The sequence below is a fragment of the Tamandua tetradactyla genome, chromosome 3 (assembly GCF_023851605.1).
Source record: "Tamandua tetradactyla isolate mTamTet1 chromosome 3, mTamTet1.pri, whole genome shotgun sequence".
NCBI classification, from domain to species: Eukaryota; Metazoa; Chordata; class Mammalia; order Pilosa; family Myrmecophagidae; genus Tamandua; species Tamandua tetradactyla.
In genome coordinates this window covers 149,863,331-149,884,875 of record NC_135329.1, presented here as the reverse complement: position 1 = coordinate 149,884,875, position 21,545 = coordinate 149,863,331, and the positions used below count along the sequence as shown (strand labels likewise).

At 32.2% G+C, this 21,545-nt stretch overlaps 1 protein-coding gene across 3 annotated transcripts in view; it reads right to left on the bottom strand.

The window, feature by feature from the left end:
* AGPS (alkylglycerone phosphate synthase) overlaps window positions 1–21,545 on the bottom strand; it is a 211,460-nt gene that overhangs the window by 28,961 nt on the left and 160,954 nt on the right. For all 3 annotated transcript variants that reach the window (XM_077154266.1, XM_077154267.1, XM_077154268.1), the window contains 5 exons: window positions 19,173–19,249; window positions 17,339–17,451; window positions 11,900–11,969; window positions 9,630–9,691; window positions 1,576–1,665 (listed from right to left, as the gene is read on the bottom strand). In XM_077154266.1, the coding sequence (XP_077010381.1) occupies window positions 1,576–1,665; window positions 9,630–9,691; window positions 11,900–11,969; window positions 17,339–17,451; window positions 19,173–19,249 (412 nt within the window). The remainder of the gene's footprint in view (window positions 1–1,575; window positions 1,666–9,629; window positions 9,692–11,899; window positions 11,970–17,338; window positions 17,452–19,172; window positions 19,250–21,545) is intronic.

The following is a 21,545-nucleotide window of genomic DNA, read 5'->3' as shown; positions in this document are numbered from 1 at the left end:
TTAATAAAACATTATCACCTTGCAATAAATCTATATTACACGGTTCAATTTTCAGTAAGTAGTGTACTAAATTCACAACAAAGCTTGATGGGCCTGATTGACCTATCTCAGACAAAAGAGAGAAAATCTACATGATGAAAAACACCTTGAGAAAAATTCTATTTGGATCCATTTCAGAAAGTGACCCTGATCTTAAAAAATTATACAGATTATTTCTATCACTTAAACATGCTTCCAAAATCATCTGAACAAGTGATTGTATGGTGGCTGCCAAAGTCACACTATAACTTTAATTTTTAAAAAATTTTGTGCTTTACAATTTTTGGAGGCTTTTACCTGTGTCAGACTCATACAACTTCCCATATACCATTTAAGAAACAAAAATGAAATAAATTAACTCAATAAATGCAGCCCACACCTGCTAAAATCAAACTCTAGTAAAATGTTAATCAAGTATGAATCAAAAGAACTATATTTAAAACCCTCATTTATCAAACCATTCAAATATCTAGACTGTGCACATTCTAAACTTAGACTTTTTAAGCTGGTCATAGAAGATGAACATATAAGCTTTTATCAGAAAATCATTCCAAAAAAATTAATATGGAACTATTAAGCTTCCCCACCTGGGAACTCCTTGATACTCTCTCAAACACTAAGGACTCACAAATAACACGTTTAAGCCCTTGATCTTGAGGCTTGCTTTTACGAAACTAATTTCTGTAGCAGAGAAGCTAAGCCTACCCATCCATAATTATGCCTAAGAGTTACTTCCAGATAACCTCTTTTGGTGCCCACATGTAGGCTCTCTCTCTCTCTAAGCCCAACTCTGCAAGTAAAATCATTATCCTCTCCCCTCATGTGGGACATGCCACCCATGGGGTATGAGTCTCCCTAGCAATATGGGACATGACTCACAGAGAAAAACCAGGCCTTGGCTCCGTGGGATCAACAATGCCTTCCTGACCAAAAGGGATAAAAGAAACACAACAAAATAAGGTATCAGTGGCTAAGAGAGTTCAAATGAAGTTGAGAGGCTGTTCTGAAGGCTACTCTTATGCAAGCTTCAATTAGATTTTGCTAATTGCCACGATTTGCCAACCCCCAACCAACACCATTCCTGTTAACCCTAAAGACCATCCAGGATGCTATCTGAGATCTTACAAAAGTTCATTTAAACTCATATAATCAACTAATAAAATCGTTACAGGGCTTATTTGATGAAGAAAGAGCTATGATGACTGTGTATATAATTTATAGACTCTTGATAGTATATGTAATTTAGTGTCAGTGAATGAAGAAGGAATCATTCTTTTTCTCCAGGAGCTCAGACACTTGGCCCTTTATTGTCATCTTATCCAAACAGAGTAAAAGACTCACTCACTGACAGGAACCCTAAAGTTTTAGGATTGCTATAAAATTCCAAAGGCATTGTCCTAACAAGGTGGTAAGTGAAGGTTAGGAAAACTTGCCATGTGGATTAGACTGAAACTTTTCTTGAGCTGGCAAGCTACACTTCTCCATTGATTAAAAATTAGTTTTTCAGACTGAGGAATATAAAAGCAAACAACTCACCTGCACGTAGAAAGAGGAGCAAACTGAACGCCCTTCTCTTTGCATTCCCTTGTTATTCTTTCTTTTACATTTCTACAGAGATCCACAACCCTAGAAAAGACAATTAAATATGGTATTAAGTTTTCAGATGAATTATACAAATTGTAATAAATTATAGTTTATCTGGCATTCTTCAAGTCAAAAATTCTTTTAACTAGAACTTTCACAATTAATATTTCAAGAATGAATAGAAGCTTTGATCATTCAAAACTGAGACCTTCACTCCTAACTTCAAAGAGTACAATGATCCTCTCAGTTTTGGCTACAGGAAATATAGATCAGAAGAGCAAACTCAAGTCTCCTGAGGCAGTTCCCTATACTTAGGAAAACCCAATTTCGAAATGAATTTAATTACAAGGTTTTAAGAATTATTTAAAAAGTCATAAATAACATATCAATGAGAATTCAATTCTGGGTTATATGACTATCAATCTTATCATGTCTCCATAACCTAAAAATAATTTAATTAATAATTATGAAATTACATCAAATGTTCTATAGCCTATTTTTAAACACTGAGCTGAAATTCATTTCAACAACTACTAACTAAACATCAACTACGTATAAAGTGCTAATGTATTTAGCACATTAATAGTCTTAATAATCAAGACTGCTTGATTATTAAAGATCAATACAAATATTCAGGTGAGGGATTGTTACAATGCTTAAAGAAAGGGGAGAGCTAAGATTATATGATATTACTTTCCTCCATTGATCAAAAATGAATGTGAGCCCAGGTATGCAAGGATGGTTCAACATAAGAAAATCAATTAATGTAATACACCATATCAACAAATCAAAGCAGAAAAATCACATGATCATCTCAATTGATGCAGAGAAGGCATTTGACAAGATTCAACATCCTTTCCTGTTGAAAACGCTTCAAATGATAGGAATACAAGGGAACTTCCTTAAAATGATAGAGGGAATATATGAAAAACCCACAGCTAATATCATCCTCAATGGGGAAAAATTGAAAACTTTCCCCCTAAGATCAGGAACAAGACAAGGATGTCCATTATCACCACTATTATTCAACATTGTGTTGGAGGTTCTAGCCAGAGCAATTAGACAAGAAAAAGAAATACAAGGCATCAAAATTGGAAAGGAAGAAGTAAAACTATCACTGTTTGCAGACGATATGATACTATACGTCGAAAACCCGGAAAAATCCACAACAAAACTACTAGAGCTAATAAATGAGTACAGCAAAGTAGCAGGTTACAAGATCAACATTCAAAAATCTGTAGCATTTCTATACACTAGTAATGAACAAGCTGAGGGGGAAATCAAGAAACGAATCCCATTTACAATTGCAACTAAAAGAATAAAATACCTAGGAATAAATTTAACTAAAGAGACAAAAAAACCTATATAAAGAAAACTACAAAAAACTGCTAAAAGAAATCACAGAAGACCTAAATAGATGGAAGGGCATACCGTGTTCATGGATTGGAAGACTAAATATAGTTAAGATATCAATCCTACCTAAATTGATCTACAGATTCAATGCAATACCAATCAAAATCCCAACAACTTATTTTTCAGAAATAGAAAAATCAATAAGCAAATTTATCTGGAAGGGCAGGTTGCCCCGAATTGTTAAAAACATCTTCAGGAAAAAAAATGAAACTGGAGGTCTCGTGCTGCCTGACTTTAAGGCATATTATGAAGCCACAGTGGTCAAAACAGCATGATATTGGCATAAAGATAGATATATCGACCAATGGAATCGAATAGAGTGCTCAGATATAGACCCTCTCATCTATGGACATTTGATCTTTGATAAGGCAGTCAAGCCAACTCACCTGGGACAGAACAGTCTCTTCAGTAAATGGTGCCTAGAGAACTGGATATCCATATGCAAAAGAATGAAAGAAGACCCATCTCTCACACCCTATACAAAAGTTAACTCAAAATGGATCAAAGATCTAAACATTAGGTCTAAGACCATAAAACAGTTAGAGGAAAATGTAGGGAGGTATCTTATGAAACTTACAATTGGAGGTGGTTTTATGGACCTTAAACCTAAAGCAAGAGCACTGAAGAAGGAAATAAATAAATGGGAGCTCCTCAAAATTAAACACTTTTGTGCATCAAAGAACTTCATCAAGAAAGTAGAAAGACAGCCTACACAATGGGAGACAATATTTGGAAACGACATATCAGATAAAGGTCTAGTATCCAGAATTTATAAAGAGATTGTCCAACTCAACAACAAAAAGACAGCCAACCCAATTACAAAATGGGAAAAAGACTTGAACAGACACCTCTCAGAAGAGGAAATACAAATGGCCAAAAGGCACATGAAGAGATGCTCAATGTCCCTGGCCATTAGAGAAATGCAAATCAAAACCACAATGAGGTATCATCTCACACCCACCAGAATGGCCATTATCAACAAAACAGAAAATGACAAGTGCTGGAGAGGATGCGGAGAAAGAGGCACACTTATCCACTGTTGGTGGGAATGTCAAATGGTGCAACCACTGTGGAAGGCAGTTTGGCGGTTCCTCAAAAAGCTGAATATAGAATTGCCATACGACCCAGCAATACTATTGCTGGGTATCTACTCAAAGGACTTCAGGGCAAAGACACAAACGGACATTTGCACACCAATGTTTATAGCAGCGTTATTTACAATTGCAAAGAGATGGAAACAGCCAAAATGTCCATCAACAGACGAGTGGCTAAACAAACTGGTATATACATACGATGGAATATTATGCAGCTTTAAGACAGACTAAACTTATGAAGCATGTAATAACATGGATGGACCTAGAGAACATTATGCTGAGTGAGTCTAGCCCAAAACTAAAGGACAAATACTGTACGGTCCCACTGATGTGAACCGACATTCGAGAATAAACTTGGAATATGTCATTGGTAACAGAGTCCAGCAGGAGTTAGAAACAGGGTAAGATAATGGGTAATTGGAGCTGAAGGGATACAGACTGTGCAACAGGACTAGATACAAAAACTCAAAAATGGACAGCATAATAATACCTAATTGTAAAGTAATCATGTTAAAACACTGAATGAAGCTGCATCTGAGCTATAGGTTTTTTTTTTTTGTCTGTCTGTTTGTTTGTCTTTTTTTTTGTACTAATATTATTATTTTTATTTTTTTCTCTATATTAACATTCTATATCTTTTTCTGTTGTTTTGCTAGTTCTTCTAAATTGATGCAAATGTACTAAGAAATGATGATCATGCATCTATGTGATGATGTTAAGAATTACTGATTGCATATGTAGAATGGAATGATTTCTAAATGTTGGGTTAATTTCTTTTTTTTCTTTAATTAATAAAAAAAATGAATGTGAGCATAATATGTTATAATTACATATCTTGTTTCTTCTGAAAGATAAAACACTTATGGTATATATAAGTCATTTTATCCCCCAACAAATATCCAAGTCCATATACTGATACTGTCTCTGTATTTCAAACCTTGGTCTGCTAAGAATCACGAAAATTGAAAAGATACCAAAAAACTCAAAAGGCTTGCAAAACAGTCACGAGACTGTTTTGACAGCATGAGAACCAATTACAGTAAATGGATTATGCTTTATAAAACACATTAAAGTTATCTATATTTGCAATAAGAACCAAAATATAAATGCAAAAAGGGGTTTAGTGTTTTACTAGCATGTTATTTTTAATGTACAATTAACGTATCTGAATATTTTGTAAATTCTAATTTTACAAAACACTGCTAACAAGTTCTACTTTTAATGCTATGAGAGCTGCAGGCAAATATGATTTTTCAATGTTATCTATGCCTCATTTATGGAATAAGAATGTATATTTTAAAAACTCTCATAAAATACTTAATTATTGAAATTTAATGTCTTTATTGTGAAAATCCAACTTATAAAACAAAAACTTTAATATAAATAAAACCTACTAAGGTTTTATATCTACAGGGATTAATGAACAGCACAAATTCATAAAAATAACAAGTATTTTATCATTTCTCTAGAAAACAGAACTTAAGTGTTACATCTGAGTAGTCTAGAAAAAAAGTTAAGAATGCAATTCATCTGTTTTTATAGTCCTTTGGAAGGTAAACTAGTCAGTGGACTGTATTTCAGTTCAAATGCATTTAAATATATCCAATTATCATAAATGAACTCCAGTAAAAATGCAATAAGAAACACAGACATGTTCACTGCTTATATCTAAACCCTTTCTGGTAGCTGAATAATGAAGAGGAGACAGGAGAAACAACAGGACAAAACAGCAATAACCTCCACCATCATTTCTATAAATGATGTGTAGGGAGGAGTGCCAGGGGGTGTTTTTTTTTTTTTAATTAATTTTTTAATATTTTTTAAAATACCAAAAAAACACCAAACAAATACAAACATTCTTTAACTTTTGATCATTCCGTTCTACATATATAATCAGTAATTCACAATATCATCACATAGTTGCATATTCATCATCGTGATTATTTCTTGGAACATTTGCATCTATTCAGAAAAAGAAATAAAAAGGAAGCAGAAAAAACTCATACATACCATACCCCTCACCCCTCCCTTTCACTGATCACTAGCATTTCAATCTAAATTTATTTTAACATCTGTTCCCCCCATTATTTATTTTTATTGCATATGTTCTGTTGATAAGGTAGAAAAAAGGAGCATCAGACACAAGATTTTCATAATCACATAGTCATATTGTGAAAGCGATATCATTATACAATCATCTTCAAGAAACATGGCTACTGGAACACAGCTCTACATTTTCAGGCAGTTCCCTCCAGCCTTTCCACTAACTCTTGACTAACAAGGTGATATCTATTTAATGCGTAAGAATATCTCAAGGATAACCTCTCGACTCTGTTTGGAATCTCTCAGCCACTGACACTTCGTCTCATTTCACTCTTTCCCCTTTTGGTTGAGAAGGTTTTCTCAATCCTTTGATGTTGAATCTCAGCTCATTCTAGGGGTTTTCTCAATCCTTTGATGCTGAGTTTCAGCTCATTCTAGGATTTCTGTCCCACATTACCAGGAAGGTCCACACCCCTGGGAATCATGTCCTATGTAGACAGGGGGAAGGTGGTGAGTTTGCTTGTTGTGTTGGCTGGAGAGAGGCTACATCTGAGCAACAAAAGAGGTTCTCTTGGGGATGATTCTTAGGACTAATTTTAAGTAGGCTTGACCTATCCTTTGTGGGGTTAAGTTTCATATGAACAAACCCCAAGATTGGGGGCTCAGCCTATAGCTTTGGTTGTCCGCACTGCTTGTGAGAATATCAAGAATTCAACTTGGGGAAGTTGAATTTTCCTCCTTTTTCACCATTCCCCAAAGGGGACTTTGCAAATACTTTTTTTATTCACTGTTCAAATCACTCTGGGATTTATCAGGGTATCACTCTGGACAAACTATCAAAATCTGAGGGTGTTCTTTAGTAGAACTTGAACAAAGGTCAGTATAATCAATTTGGACCAATCATTTTAAAGGACACAGTAGTCATTTTGCTAGGGCTATGGAAGGATACACAAAGTCTAGCAAGATCATCAAACCCTTAAAAGGCTTTCATATGAAAAGGCTAATAACCTAATGTGTGAGGACTGAAGGTGCTGATCCCGTGGGTTGCTGCTAAATAAGATCTCTATTCAACTACTGGTTTGAAGGAAAAAGCAAGTTGCTAAAAATGCAAGAACTGAATTTTATGTCAGGAATGTAACTGATTTTAATTAATGTTATTTACTGAAACTTCAGCTGAAGAAGTTCTTTTAAACAAAAATAAACAAAACATAACTTTATACAAAACAGAAATGATCAATTATATACATACTTAAGTATAAACAAGGAAAGAATAAAGAAAAATGAAGACAGCACAAAAGTAGCTTCCATAGTTGGGAGAAAAAGACAAGATGAATAGTAGTAAGTGAATGGTAATGAAAATCTTTATATTAAAGAAGAGGTAACGATACAGCAACTCATTTTCCCCATTAAGAAGAGGCAATAAAGACTAAACAATCTTCGAGACTGTTATAAACAGCTGCAAAACTATTTCTGCAGCTTAAAAGTACCAGATGTTGATGACTTAGTTATGCTTTTTTTTTTTTTAACTTTTTATTTTGAAATAATTTCAAACTTACAGGACAGTTGCAAAAATAATACAAAGCCCATACAGAAAACTCTAACATATTCCCCACTCACATATCCAGATCCAACTTTTAACATTTTGTCACATTACTGTATCATTCTATTCATCAATTCATTTACCTATCCATCCATTCATCTGTCCATCTATCTATTTTCTATACATTTGATAGTAGGTGGTACACATCATGCTCCTTGAATACCTAACACTTCCATGTTCATTTTCTAAGAACAACAGTATTCACTCATGTAACCACCTTAAGTATAGTTACCAAGTTCAAAGTTCATCCATGCAGTAGCATGCATCAGAACTTCATTCCTTTTTAAGGCTGACTAATAATCCACTGTTTTATATATACATATATATACACAGCACATTTTGTTTATCCATTCATCTGCCGACAGACATTTAGGTTGCACCCACCTTTTGGCTATTGTGAATAATGATATTATGAACACTGATGTACAAATATCTGTTCAAGTCACTGTGTTCAGTTCTCTTGGATATATACTCAGAAGTGGGATTTCTAGGTCATATGGTAGATCTGTTTAACTTTCTGAGGAACCACCAAACTGTTTTCCACAGCGGCTGCACCATTTAAAATTTCCACCAACAATGTACAAGCGTTCCTATTTCTCTGTATCCTCGCCACCACTTGTTCTTTTTTTTAAATTTTTTTTAACAACAGCCATTCTAGTAAGTAAAAGTGGTATTTCATTTTGGTTTTGATTTGCATTTCCCTAATGGCTAATAATATTGAGCATTTTTTTCATGGGCTTATTGGCAATCTGTATATTTTCTTTGGAGAAATGGCTATTTAGTCCTTTGTCCATTTTTAATTTGGGCTGTTGGTTTTTTTGTTGGTGAGTTATAGGATAATACTTTTTATTTACAAGATATATTAATTAACCTTGTTAAAATTTAGTATTAAAAAATGGGTGAATATCAAATGGATACTATAAACTGGTTCAATGTCAACGATGCATAGAATTTGAGCACTGATGCACCAAAGTCAAAATCCAGGGTAGGTGAAGACCAAATGCAAAACAGTAAAGTTTTCAGGGGGAGGGGGAGAGTGGTCAAGGACAAAATGCTAAGATATATAATATCTAGAAGGTGGATTCATGGGGATCTGTCAAAATGCCCTCTGTATTTTAAATATTTCATAATTTTATAATGAAAAAGTAAAATAAGGCACACTAAAACAAAAGCAAAATATATTGACAACATCCTTAAGAATTTTTTTTTACTCAATGAATTAATTCACAAATCCATTTTAACCAAATCATTTCACATTTCCTAATCAGTTGTGATTAATTCCCTAACCAGTATTTGCATGTATATATATTTCTTAAGAAACCCTTCCAAAATTTATTTATATTTTCTCTAGTATATTCCAGTTCCAGAATTTCTGCTTAACTTTAAAAAAAGAAATTGTACACAACTTAGTTCAGAAATAATTTAAATGCAACTTAATATCTTACTTAATATGGACACATAAAAATATCAAAAGTTAAATGAATATGACAAAAGAAAGTTAATTTGGGAGGGACATTTTACAGAACATTTAAGCATATTAATTATTTAAGAATTTAAATTAAAGCTAAGTGAAACTACACAGTTATATTTAGAGTTTAATAAGATTCTTCAAAATGTTAATTTCAGTATCTTCCTTATTCTCTACATCACAGAAAAATGTGTAAAAGGAAAATAAAATAAAACAATAAAAAGGGCTAGAAAATCTATTCTGATGAAGATATTAATTTAAATGAAAGAAGTTACCTTATTTCAATGTTTCTCTGTAAAATCATAAAGTTCATGTATTCACACACAAAGTTACATTACTTCAGCAACTCATATAGCATATTTGTATCAGGCACTTCATTACATTTTACCTGTCCCAAGGAGCAGAAGTCTCAAAGGATTCTCCTAATATATAGTATTCCAGACCCAAGTCCTGTTAAGAAACATACATACACAAAAATTAAGAAATTATAACAGATGCCAGGAATCAATAATATTGTCAGTATTTCATGTTCATTGTTAGTACTGTGTGTTTCTGATTTAACCTAATGTCTCCTTACTATCCACATCTTAAAAGCATTGGAAAGTTGCCCCCTGAGTCATGAGAGAAGGAATATTGTCTGTTTTGTCCTCGGAATCCCTGGCACCAAGCACAGTTCCTGACACAACCTCAACTATTTCTCCAATGAATGGAATCGTTATCCAGGAACAGTCTGCGTTCTTAAAAGAATACAAGCAGAACAGATTTTCAATGGACTAAATAAAGCAAATCAACCGATACCATATATTAGTCATCGGGTTGAATCAGGAAGGGGGCTGGGGAAGCATAGGGGGAGTCAGAGAGAGAAGAAGATATGTTCTTGCCACCAGACATGCAAAGATTTGAAAGAAAATTTTATAAGGGGGCTGGGGAAGCATAGGGGGAGTCAGAGAGAGAAGAAGATATATATGTTCTTACCACCAGACATGCAAAGATTTGAAAGAAAATTTTATAAGGGAGAAAAATCAGTACATGTTAAGTTTTGACTCCCAGTGAAATGAATCATTTAAACTCCACCACTAATCGGCAGTAAAAATCTCTACATTACTAATCTAAAATGTGTTTTTTCTCTCTTACTTATTCATTTACTCAATAAACATTTATTTGATCACAGTCAATGCCATTTAAGCACTGGGAAAATAAAAATAATATAAAACAATGATGCCAGAATAAAAGTCTCTAACTTTTGACTAAGCTTTATACTATTAAAATTAGTTGGAACCTCAATTATTAAGAAACCTACTCCAAACTATATGTATGCTGTACTTGTTATAGTCATATTTATTTTCAAGAACTCTGAGTTTAGGATTATATCTTAGAAAAAAGCTTAACAAATAAAGTTGTATGTATACCCAAAATGTACATTACGGGGAAAATGTGGGATAATGGCAGTCTTTGGAAGAATATATTATTTATTAATTGCATAAATCTTATTTTTTGTATCAAAATCATTTATTAATTTTCAGATTCTGTACATCTCTCATCTCTTAATCACAATTTGTAATTTGCCCAGGGCTTGAAGAAAAAAATGCATTTTCCCTTATCAGCACTGCTGGGGGGGAGGGAAGACCTAAAGTCTTCAAACTCAGAGCAATTTAAAATTTAGATCATAGGATTAAATTATTTTAAAAATTAGAACACATTAATTTAAGCTTTCTTAGAAAAGCAAAACCAAAAGTTTATATAATTATTTCCTTCAAAACAATATCCGGGGGGTGCACAGGTAGTTCAGTGGTTAGAATGCCCACCTTTCATGCGGGAGACGATTCCCAAACCATGTACCCAAAGAAAAAACTAAACAAACAAACAAAAAAACCCCCCAATATCCAAGTGAATAATAGTCAATTTAGTATTTGGGAAAGCATGATTATCTATAGACTACTAAAAATGGCCTTTTAAAGTAAGATCCTTCAAATTATATTTTCTTATTGCAAAAGGAAGGAAAAAGAAGTAACCCCCCACAACATCAGAAAACAAGGAAGAAATCAGAGTTCATTAGAGACAAAGTAGAAAAACAAAACAAGCAAACAAAAAATAAATAAATGAAACATCAGAAGAACAACTTCATATCAATAAGTGCACCAGACTCGAGGTTAACATGACTTATAAAGTGCCTCATAAATAGAAAATCTAGAACTAAAAAAATTTTAGAGTTCATAAATTATTGAACATGAATTATTTCTTTAATTCTATAATCATCACCAGTGAACCAGTAACTATTTGGAATCAGGTCAAACATCAATTTTTAGACATAGTTAAAGAAGGGTTTATTTATTTTTAAAACATTATAGATCAAGTGAGGAATGTTACTAAATAAAACAGTTTGATTCTAAGTAATGCTAGGAATGGCATGCTTGACCTCTAGAGAGTAGTGCTCCATTCTTTTAAAGAACAGACACACATTTCAAATCATTGTTATGTTCCTCAAAACCACGTATGAAAGGTTTAAATAAGCTTTTGAAGAGTTATAGCTAATCATGTAAAATGATATGCTAAATAATAGTAGCTTAAAAATTAAGAAAATGAAGATAATTCCATTTACTCAAAAAATTATTAATTGTAACATAAATTAACAATGACGAGAAATATGAGATAACTTACTCGAATGTAAGCGATGACATAGGTTAGCAAATAACCTCTCTGTCCATTATCCTCACCAACTGCCAACCCACTGTAATTAAGAATAAAATGCTAACATATTTCAAATGATTAGAAAATATATAAAACGAAATATGATGCCTCAAGATAAGTGTCTAACATATAAACATATATTATGTTGCATCTTATTTTTATCTTAATATTTTAAAGAGCTGTCAAGAGAATGAGCTTAGATAATAAGAATCTGAAAATATTTTTAATATTTCAGTTGTCATTCATCTCAAACTTTTATCCCCAGATAAAACTCACTCAACTGAATTTTAACTACTTCTATCCATATTGTCAAATCAGTAGAAAAAAGAATTAGCCATGAGAAACAATCTTAATTACACTTCCCAAACATAACAAAATACTTAAAATTTGGTTTTATCCACATACAAAGGAGAATAATGATTAAGATCTCCCAAATATAAAGCAGTTTCTTCAAAACTTAAGCACATAGTTTATTCTGTAGAACCTATGACTTATATAGGAGACAAAGCAAACTCAGAAATAATAAAGTTTACAAAGCAATAACAAATAGTCAAGCATAAGACCAACAGGTAAGGTCCTATTATTATGATTATATAAACTATCTATTTCAAATGAAAGTAGTTTTAGCTATAGAAATTATTTTTTAGTCTAGTTAGAATTAATCTCACATAACATATAATTCAGTCCAAGTATTCTCTGTGGTCTGTGAAAGCCATTCTTTATTTTAAAAGAATGAATATTGCTTTCTAGTACCTTCAAAGTAGAGTTTTTAGTTGTCTTTTCTATCAGGAAGAAATGAACTTTTAACTATTTCCAGTCAACTAAACAAAAGTTACTGTAACTTCTCAAAGTACCCACTAAAAACTCCTCAAAAAAACAGGTTAAAAGAAAAATATTTTTTCTTTTGATTTTCTGGTGTCAAAGTTGATGATTTACTTCTATGCCTCTCTTCTCAATGTCCTAAATACACAGCCCTGGACCTACTTCAAATGCTGAGCCCTTAACCATGAGTGTAGCCCAAGATCTGGCCTTGAACCTTGGTTCTTTGATCCTCTTCTGAAAGAATCATTTCTCTTATGGCTTCCATTAATACCTTATAGTTAAATCCCTTTTCTTTCCTGAAATTTTGCTGGATTTGAGGTGCGTAAAAAATACAATGCAGATGCTCTATATGAAAACCGGTAGTAAGACAATTTCAGGTTGGGATATATGGGCTAAATCAGAACTTCCTGAATTAATATTATAGCTGGATATACTCAAATTAGTATTATCCAGGTATGGTAAAGACTTCATAGAAGGAAACTCTAGTCTAAAACTCCTTGGGGATTCAACAATGAATTGAAGGGGCTTGTTGGATTACTAAAATGTCAATGAGAGAAGAAGACATAACTTCGGTCATGTAGCTGAGAGTGAAAAGGAGAGAAGACAAACCTGGGTTGGATGTGTATGGATATGAGGTTGGGGGAAGAGAGCCAAATAAAGTTCCAAAACAAAAGAAAAACTAATCACATAATTGCAGTAGGAAGTTTTTAGAGGAAAAAATCTGAACCATAGCTAAGGTAGATATTAAACACAGTCAATCTCTGAGTCCAAAAGAGAAAAAACACTACTGATCAGATGAAAAAGAAAAGGTTTATAATGGGCTTAGTGGCAAAAGATAAGGAAAACAGAGTGAGGACTAGGGAAAAGATAAGAGACCTGTACTGGAAATCTTTGAGAAGGAGCATGCTGAGAAGGTATTTCTTAAGAAGGTAAATGTAAGAGCATTTAGTAAAGCGTGCCTATTTTACGTCAGGATGAAACAAAGTTCTCGGTCAGTTCCAGTTCCAGCTATTTTTCTTCAGATCCTCTTCTATATCTGGCAGGAGTGGGGGTGGGGGAAGAATCTGTTCCATTTTTGGTCTGGTTTAACAAACCACACAGAAGCAAGCATTCTCTTACTATCTAACGCCAAAAGAAATGGAATGTCTATTCTAAATTCACTGACCCCAAAAGAGAAAATAAATCAATCTGGGCTTGCTTTTCTAAACCATAGGTTTCCCTCTGAATTTAGCCTTTTGGCATTTTCTTAGCTTTCAGAACTGTCTCTGTTGTGCCAGGAATTACCTTAAAATACAATCTGCAAACAATAGCGGATTAAGGAATTAAGTACTTCTAATTTGGCACTTTTGCAGCCACTCCAAAAAACTATATTTAGATTCAAGCTGTTTTCAAGTTAAAGTAGCAATTTCATCCCTTACTTACTGTCTCCCTCCCCAACCACTTTGTCTCCCCCCACCCCAACTCCCCATTACCAAATTTCAAACATCAATTAGCAAAGTTCTTAAATTCAAAGTTGTTTCATTAGGAAGGTCTGGGAAGACTGATGAAAGAGGAGAGACAATCTTTTTACATAAAAGGGCCATCTGGTGAACCTAATCATTCTCATGTTGAATTACATTAAACAACTTAACTGCACACTTTTAAAAATAACATAGCACATTACCTTAAGTTCTATGGCAAATGTCAATATATCTGCCATGACTGCTGACAAGTACTATTTATTCTGCTCAACTCTTAGGGAGGTTAAAGTATATTACTTTATAGATAAATTACAAAAGCATGATTATTCAATATTTGGCCATTATACTGTGGATCTTTTGTGTACAGTTATTTAACAGTGTTTGGGGGAGGGGAAGCAAAGAGGAAGACAGGCTAAGACAATAAAAACGTTCAAAATAGTTGGGAATGCCTCATTAAAGACCGCCAATTTAAAGCAAATGAGGGTATGGCATCAGAGGATAAAACAAAAAAGAAACAAAATAAAGAATGGATTAAAATCTCTTCATTCCAAATAAAATACATGAGCTAAACTAAGTTATGAAAACTTTAGCAATAAGAAACTTAGTAGAGTTTTCTTTCACGGTGTTACACAAAAGGAGAAATGATTGAGGAAAGAAGGTTGGTAAAGTAATATCTTACAAAGCAAAAATCACTGAACCTTTAGCGATTAGAACAAAGGATTAGTGCCTAAAGAAAATTGGGAGGAAACCAGGATCTCTATTAGAAAAACACAGTAAGATATTCTCAAGTACCGAAAAATCAAAATAGCCTTAAGTCATCTATTGACAGCTTGATTGTTTAAAAAGATTTCTGCATCTAAATGAATGCAACCAGGATGAAAGTACAATAAGAAGGAAATTGTAATAAAACTAAGAAGTGACAAATATTAGCAAAAATAATGAGATTCTTAATGAGATCCTAACCTCGGTCTAAATTCCCACTTCACTCTCACTTTAAATTGATAACTCATTAGCTATAACCTATTTCCAATGGACGAATTTGATAAAAATTCTGTTTAGGATATACAAAACTGATGGGATTAATCAATAGTTCTAGAACCTCAGTATCAGTATCTGAAGAGATTTGGATCCTATATCTTAAGGAAAATGTATTCTCTAAGTTGTAAATGGATGATGGTATGTGATAAAAAACAAAACTGGCATTATGTGAAAAGGAGTTCATGAACCTGTTCAAATTAAATAAAAGACAAAATGTTTCTGACAAATGCCTAAAGATTAAAACTGTTTTAAAGGTGGCATACTAATTAGGCTTAAAGAAGTACAATAAAAGATGTCAGGGAAAAAATATTCAATTTCATTAATTCATTCAAGTATTTAACCAAGCATCTAGTATATTGCAGACATCAAACAGAGATAGCTCATGCCCTATTAAAAATTATGTGTGAAGTAGAGTAAATAAGCATTTTGTCATCAGTTTACCACAGTTTGGCAGGAAGGTGACATATTACCACCTTGTAATGACCTGGTAGCTAATTTAAACAGTAATTAAAATTACAGATATTACAAAGTGGAATTCCTGTGGTATGTGTGGTGTGTGTATATTGTTTATTGTGGGCAGAGAGGATGGAGGTGAAACCAAGCAAATTTAATGTTATGTGGTGATTCAAATATTACAGTAAACTTCATAGAATTTCAATAAAATGTATCTTCTATTTCACTATAAGTCCTCCTAGAAAAATCTGAAATTCCAGTTAAATATTTAAATACATAAGGTAACACTTCTTTTTCAGTCTCCAATTTTTAAGTCTAGAGTAGATACAAAAGATTTTAATCTCCTAAAATGTTTCTGACTAATAATAACCTACTTTAAGAAAAATGTCTATTAGTCAAATTACATATATACTCCAAATAATTAAAAAAATAAGTAAACACAAAGGGCTAAATTCTTCTACGAGAAAGGAAATACGAACATTTAAAAAAAATTCAAACATCCAAGATAATTTGGTCATTAAATGAATATTAACACAATTATGTTTAGATATTTTATGTAAAGCATCAGTGATTCTCAAAAAAAGAACTATGCAAGGAGAAAAAGCGAAAGATTAATGAACCTCATCAAATACTTAACAAATTAATATTCCACTTGCTAATTTCAGAACAGGGTAAAATAAAAAAGAAAAATTAATTTGCAATACTTGAGAACAGTACAAAAATAAACTAAAAATTAGTTTAGAGCTTTTCCTCCATTCAAGAGTAAGTGTACTTTAATAGGAACACTAAAGTTTAAAAATCCTAGAAATAAAGGGCATAACATTACATGAGAAAAATATAGAAAAGTGGGGAATTCTAAGACACATAGCTCCAAATTAAGCATTTATTTGTTCTTGTAAAAAAAACAAACAGCAAAAGGAATAAAAGTAAATATGTACAAAGAAGATTTATAAATCAGAACAAGCATCATTTCCATGTATATTTTAAGACCTGAAATAAAAGAAATAAAGACTGGTGTCTGGAAAATTGTTAGTTTATGTTCTGAAAAAGGAAAGGAAAAAATGTAATCCTGATAAATGACAACTTCACTGTAGTTCTAATCGATCAGTCTTATAATCAATCAAGCAGACAGACAGAAACCATCCTGTCATTATTCAGTTGGTTATATATATATATATAAAATGTTTTTTGTTTCTGTGTACCAGCACAAAACAGTTAAGTGACACAGGGTGAAGTGTAGATAATTTATCAAATACTTTTGATTAAACACAATTCCTGTTAAAAACATACTAATAGCATGCTTTATTCATACCTTATTGTCAACAAATAGGAACATGACTATGAATTTTCCCTATTTCACTTTAGCATAACAAATATTACAGATTAGCATAATGCAAAATTCTAGCAAAAATGCAATAAAAATAGCTAATATGTCTATTATATAATGGCTAGATAAGTAAGAGCAACATATCAACCACTTTCTTGCAAATTTTGCAAGTAAAACAAAAAGGTATTTTAAATTTATCATCAGCATATGACTACAAATTTAACACAAAAAAGGATGTATTAATAACTGATTACAGATATTAGAATTTCAGTTTAACTTTCTCTTAGCACTATGAATTTAAAGCCATACCCAAATTTTGCAGCAATGTCATACACTTGCTTTTCATGTTGAAGAACCTTCTCACGGTCCCCCTCAAACAGTAATGTAGCTACACTTAGCTGATTGGGATCAAATCCTTTAAACTACAAAAAAAGAAAAGGCTATTATTACAGATAAGTCTTATCCCACAAAACAGTACATTTAAATACATTTTGCTCTTTTCTCTTGATTTGGACTCAAACACAGCAACTCCTTTAAAATTGAGCTTGCACACTTACATGTCAATCAACAAGAATGCTTAATGTACCTACTCAAGCCATGACAATGCAACAAAACTATGCACCAGAGTAAAAAATACTTCATTTTAAAGTATGCCACAATGGTTAATCATAATGACATCAATTTTTGCCTACTGAATAAAAGCCACAATGGATGAAGAATTTCTAAAATTCTTCTAAGAATAAACCAGCAGATGATAAGGAAAATTCTGTAAAAGGAGGAGAACTAGAACTACACAAAAATTAAATCCATTTAATTTCTCAACAATAGTAGTTAATAAAAAAAATTAGGCAACATTAAAATAGGTTCTATTTATTGGATAAGTATATATGATGTCTTAAGCATGGCAAATCAATATAGAGACTCAGGGTTTAGTTAATTAGCAGTGCTGCTGCATAATTAGTGGTGCTGCTGTAAACAGATAACAACTGGGGATTAGGAGATGAAGATTAATTTAGATCTTTATCTTGCATCATAAAATTGAAATAAATTCAAATGGTAATAAAGATAAATTGCTTAAAAATTCTCATTTAAAAAAAAGAGAAAAAGAAAAGAAGGTCTAGTAATCAGAGTTCTGGAGAAATTCTATTTTTCCTGAATTTAGAAGTAGTCAAATAATTACAGAAAAAGACGTACAATTTTCCACACTAAAAAGAAAAACCTCTATAAAAAAGACAGGCATCTGTCTGGAAAAAATTATTTACAATATTTATGATAAAACACATCAAAGCACCAAGAAAAAAATGTGGAACCGCCACCCCTAACAAAATAATCAACTCATTCACACAAGATTACTTTTAGAAAATATAAGGAAATGTTCAGTCTCATTGGAGCCTTCAAGAAATACCACTTAAAATAATGTACTATTTATCCCTTGTTTATTTAAAACATAACAAAAACAAAAATAAATCACACAGGCAATAAAATGATGCAAGAAAAAAACAGCACCTGTGTTATTGCTAATGGAAGTTAGCCAGGATAGCACTTTAGGAAAGCAATTCAGCAGTCAAAAGTTAAAAAACCAAACCATCCTAAATATTTTTAGGTATCAACCGTAAAGGAAAAAATTTCAAATTATAGAAATGCTGCATGCATGAAATTGTTCAAAGCAATTTTATTTTTTTTATTTTTTATTTATTTATTTATTTTTTTTTTTAAAGGAAAGACAGAGAGAAGGAAGGAAGGATAGAAGGAAGGAAGGAAGGAAGAAAGGGAAACATTTTTAAACATTTTCTTGTTTTATTGTATTCTGTTTCTCCGTTTTTGTTACATGGGCTGGGGCCGGGAATCGAACCGAGGTCCTCCGGCATAGCAGGCAAGCACCTTGCCCGCTGAGCCACCGCGGCCCGCCCCAATTTTATTTTTAGGAATTTCAAAACAGGAAAAAAAATTTTAAATTTCTGAAATAGCACGACTGATTTACTTAAAATAATTTATTTCAACATGAAAAATGATGATTATGAAATCTACAAAAAAGTATCATGGAAAACATATTTATATTAAGTAGAAGTGAGCAGGAAAAGGCCGGAAATAAAAATTAATATGCTAAGCATTCAAAACATTAGCATTTTATAAAAATTCTTACCTTAGTAATATAAAACTTCTTCAATCCATCCAAAAATGATGTAAAAATAGAGGAAACCTGAGGTTTAAGAGCATGACCTAAAGATGTAAAGAAAAAATGCTTGTGTTTTAAATTAACAGAAAATCCTGTTTTCAAGAAGATTAAATTTAGCTATGGTACTTCAACTTAAAAATCCTTAAAAAAAGTGAAAATTTTCATGGCTTTAATTTTTAAAATCTCCCCTATATAACATATATATGTGTGTGTGTGTTATACATTACATGTTATACATTATACATATGACATATATATATATATATATTTATTAAGACCTACATCTTTTATCTTCATCTTTTTTTTTCTCCCTGGCCACCCACCTCCTATCTTCATCTTCTTTTTTGCACGGGCAGGCAATCTTCATCTTTCTTAACAGTCACAATCAACATTTTATTTACAAAACTCCTCAGGTTTGGCTTTTTTTTTTTTAAGTCAAACTATTACATGTAATTAACAGTACACATAGTTTATTTCATTAAGAACACCCAATAGTGGCTGATTTTACTTTTACTTTTTCTAAGCATACCAAACCATTCAGAACTATAATTAAATATGGAGTCAATGTCAAGTTTGAAGTTGTTTCTTAATTAATTCTTAATTCATGCAGAATTCTTAGCATTAAACAATTGCTTCTATAATCACATGTAGAGAATTAAAATTGCCAAAATAACATAAGTGGTGTCCCAGAGTCTGTTAAATTAGCCTTTGCCTGAGGATTGAGCTTAATTGAGTGGAAGCCTTTAACTGTTTTTCCATTGTTTTCAGGAAGCAGCAACTTCCCAACTTCCAAGACCCGTTACAGGGAAGGGATCTGGCCTTCGTGCTATGAGCCTATTTCAGAAGAGCATGGTGTACCATTTTTACAGATTTTTTGTAATGAATTTTAAATCCTTTAAATGATTTAAATTTTTGTAATGAATTTAAATCTAAATTAATTTCTAAATGAAAAGTTTACTTTTAAAAAAGATTTTAAAGTTTTGGAGGTTTTGCTTATTTGTTTTAAAAATGTAGGTCCTTTAAAATGAGCACAGACAGCAAAGTGGCTATTTTTTGGGAAAAAAAAAGTCTCAGGAAAAAAATAACTACCACTATCAATCTTTTATATTCATCTGATTTTTTTAAATGTGAAATCTGAATTTGTAATATATTGTAATATATGTAATATACCATAATTTTTACTCATTATAATAGGAAGCTGTGTTACATAAAACACATAAGTCTTAGCCAGAAGCTAAAAGAACTAGATATTCACGCTACAACCGAGGCATTAAAAAAAAAAGGTAGATTAGACAGAATTCAACCTATTAACAACATTGAACTCCTGGATCAAAAGAGGTTTCTTTGAAAAAAAAAAAAGGTTTCTTTGGAAGTTTTGGGGTTGTTTTCTTTAATTGTAACCTATCATAGCTACTTCACCAACATAAGTACTTTCAAAGTCTCAATTTCTATACTATGTAAAAAGTTAGAAATAACATGTCATTAAAACATTCACTTCTTGTCCCAATTGGAAGTAACAGCAACTGAGGGGAAAAAAAAAATATATATATATATATATATGAATATATATATATGTGTTGTGTTCTTAAAAGACATTAAAATGATGTTTCTCAGACAAAAGTCTTCTAATCCACATACAATGCATGAGGCCTCCAAATGTTCCTACTCTGATGTGAAATAATCCATAATGGTGGATGCTTATCTCTATGGATTGAGATTTATATGAACAATTTGCATTAATACTTGTGGGGATTAGTCACATACATCCCTAATACTCTGCTGACATGATAGCTTTGCAGCACACTGACTTTTAAGTGGGTTAAGCAGTAGTACTAACTAGAGAATATTAATTACCTTTGGCTTATTCTTAAATTATTGTTACCTATCATATTAATTACATTCCAAATATATTTCAAGTATTGTGCTTTATCTTTTATAGTAAACTAAGAAACTATTTTTCAATTTTACTAGCTGGACAGTTAGAGAATTTTGTTATTATTACAGTGTTAATTAAATTATTTTCAAGTACTGTTATGAGATGGTGGAAAAAGTTTTAGGCTTTGGAGTCAGCTGGATTTGGGTTTAGCCCCAGCTATACCAATCATGTCTTGTGGTCTCTGGCCAAAATATTTAGCCTTTAAGTTCTATGTAAAAAACACCCTGAAGAACAGTTATTAGGAGATATCTGATAAATTGTGCTAATGACAATGCACCCAGTACTATGCTAATCATCCAGGGTTTGTTCACCCTCTTTTGTCAATGTGATGATTAACTCAATAAACACATGAATCCCTAGTATTTGATAGGTGCTGGAGATACAAAAATGAGTAAGAACCTTCC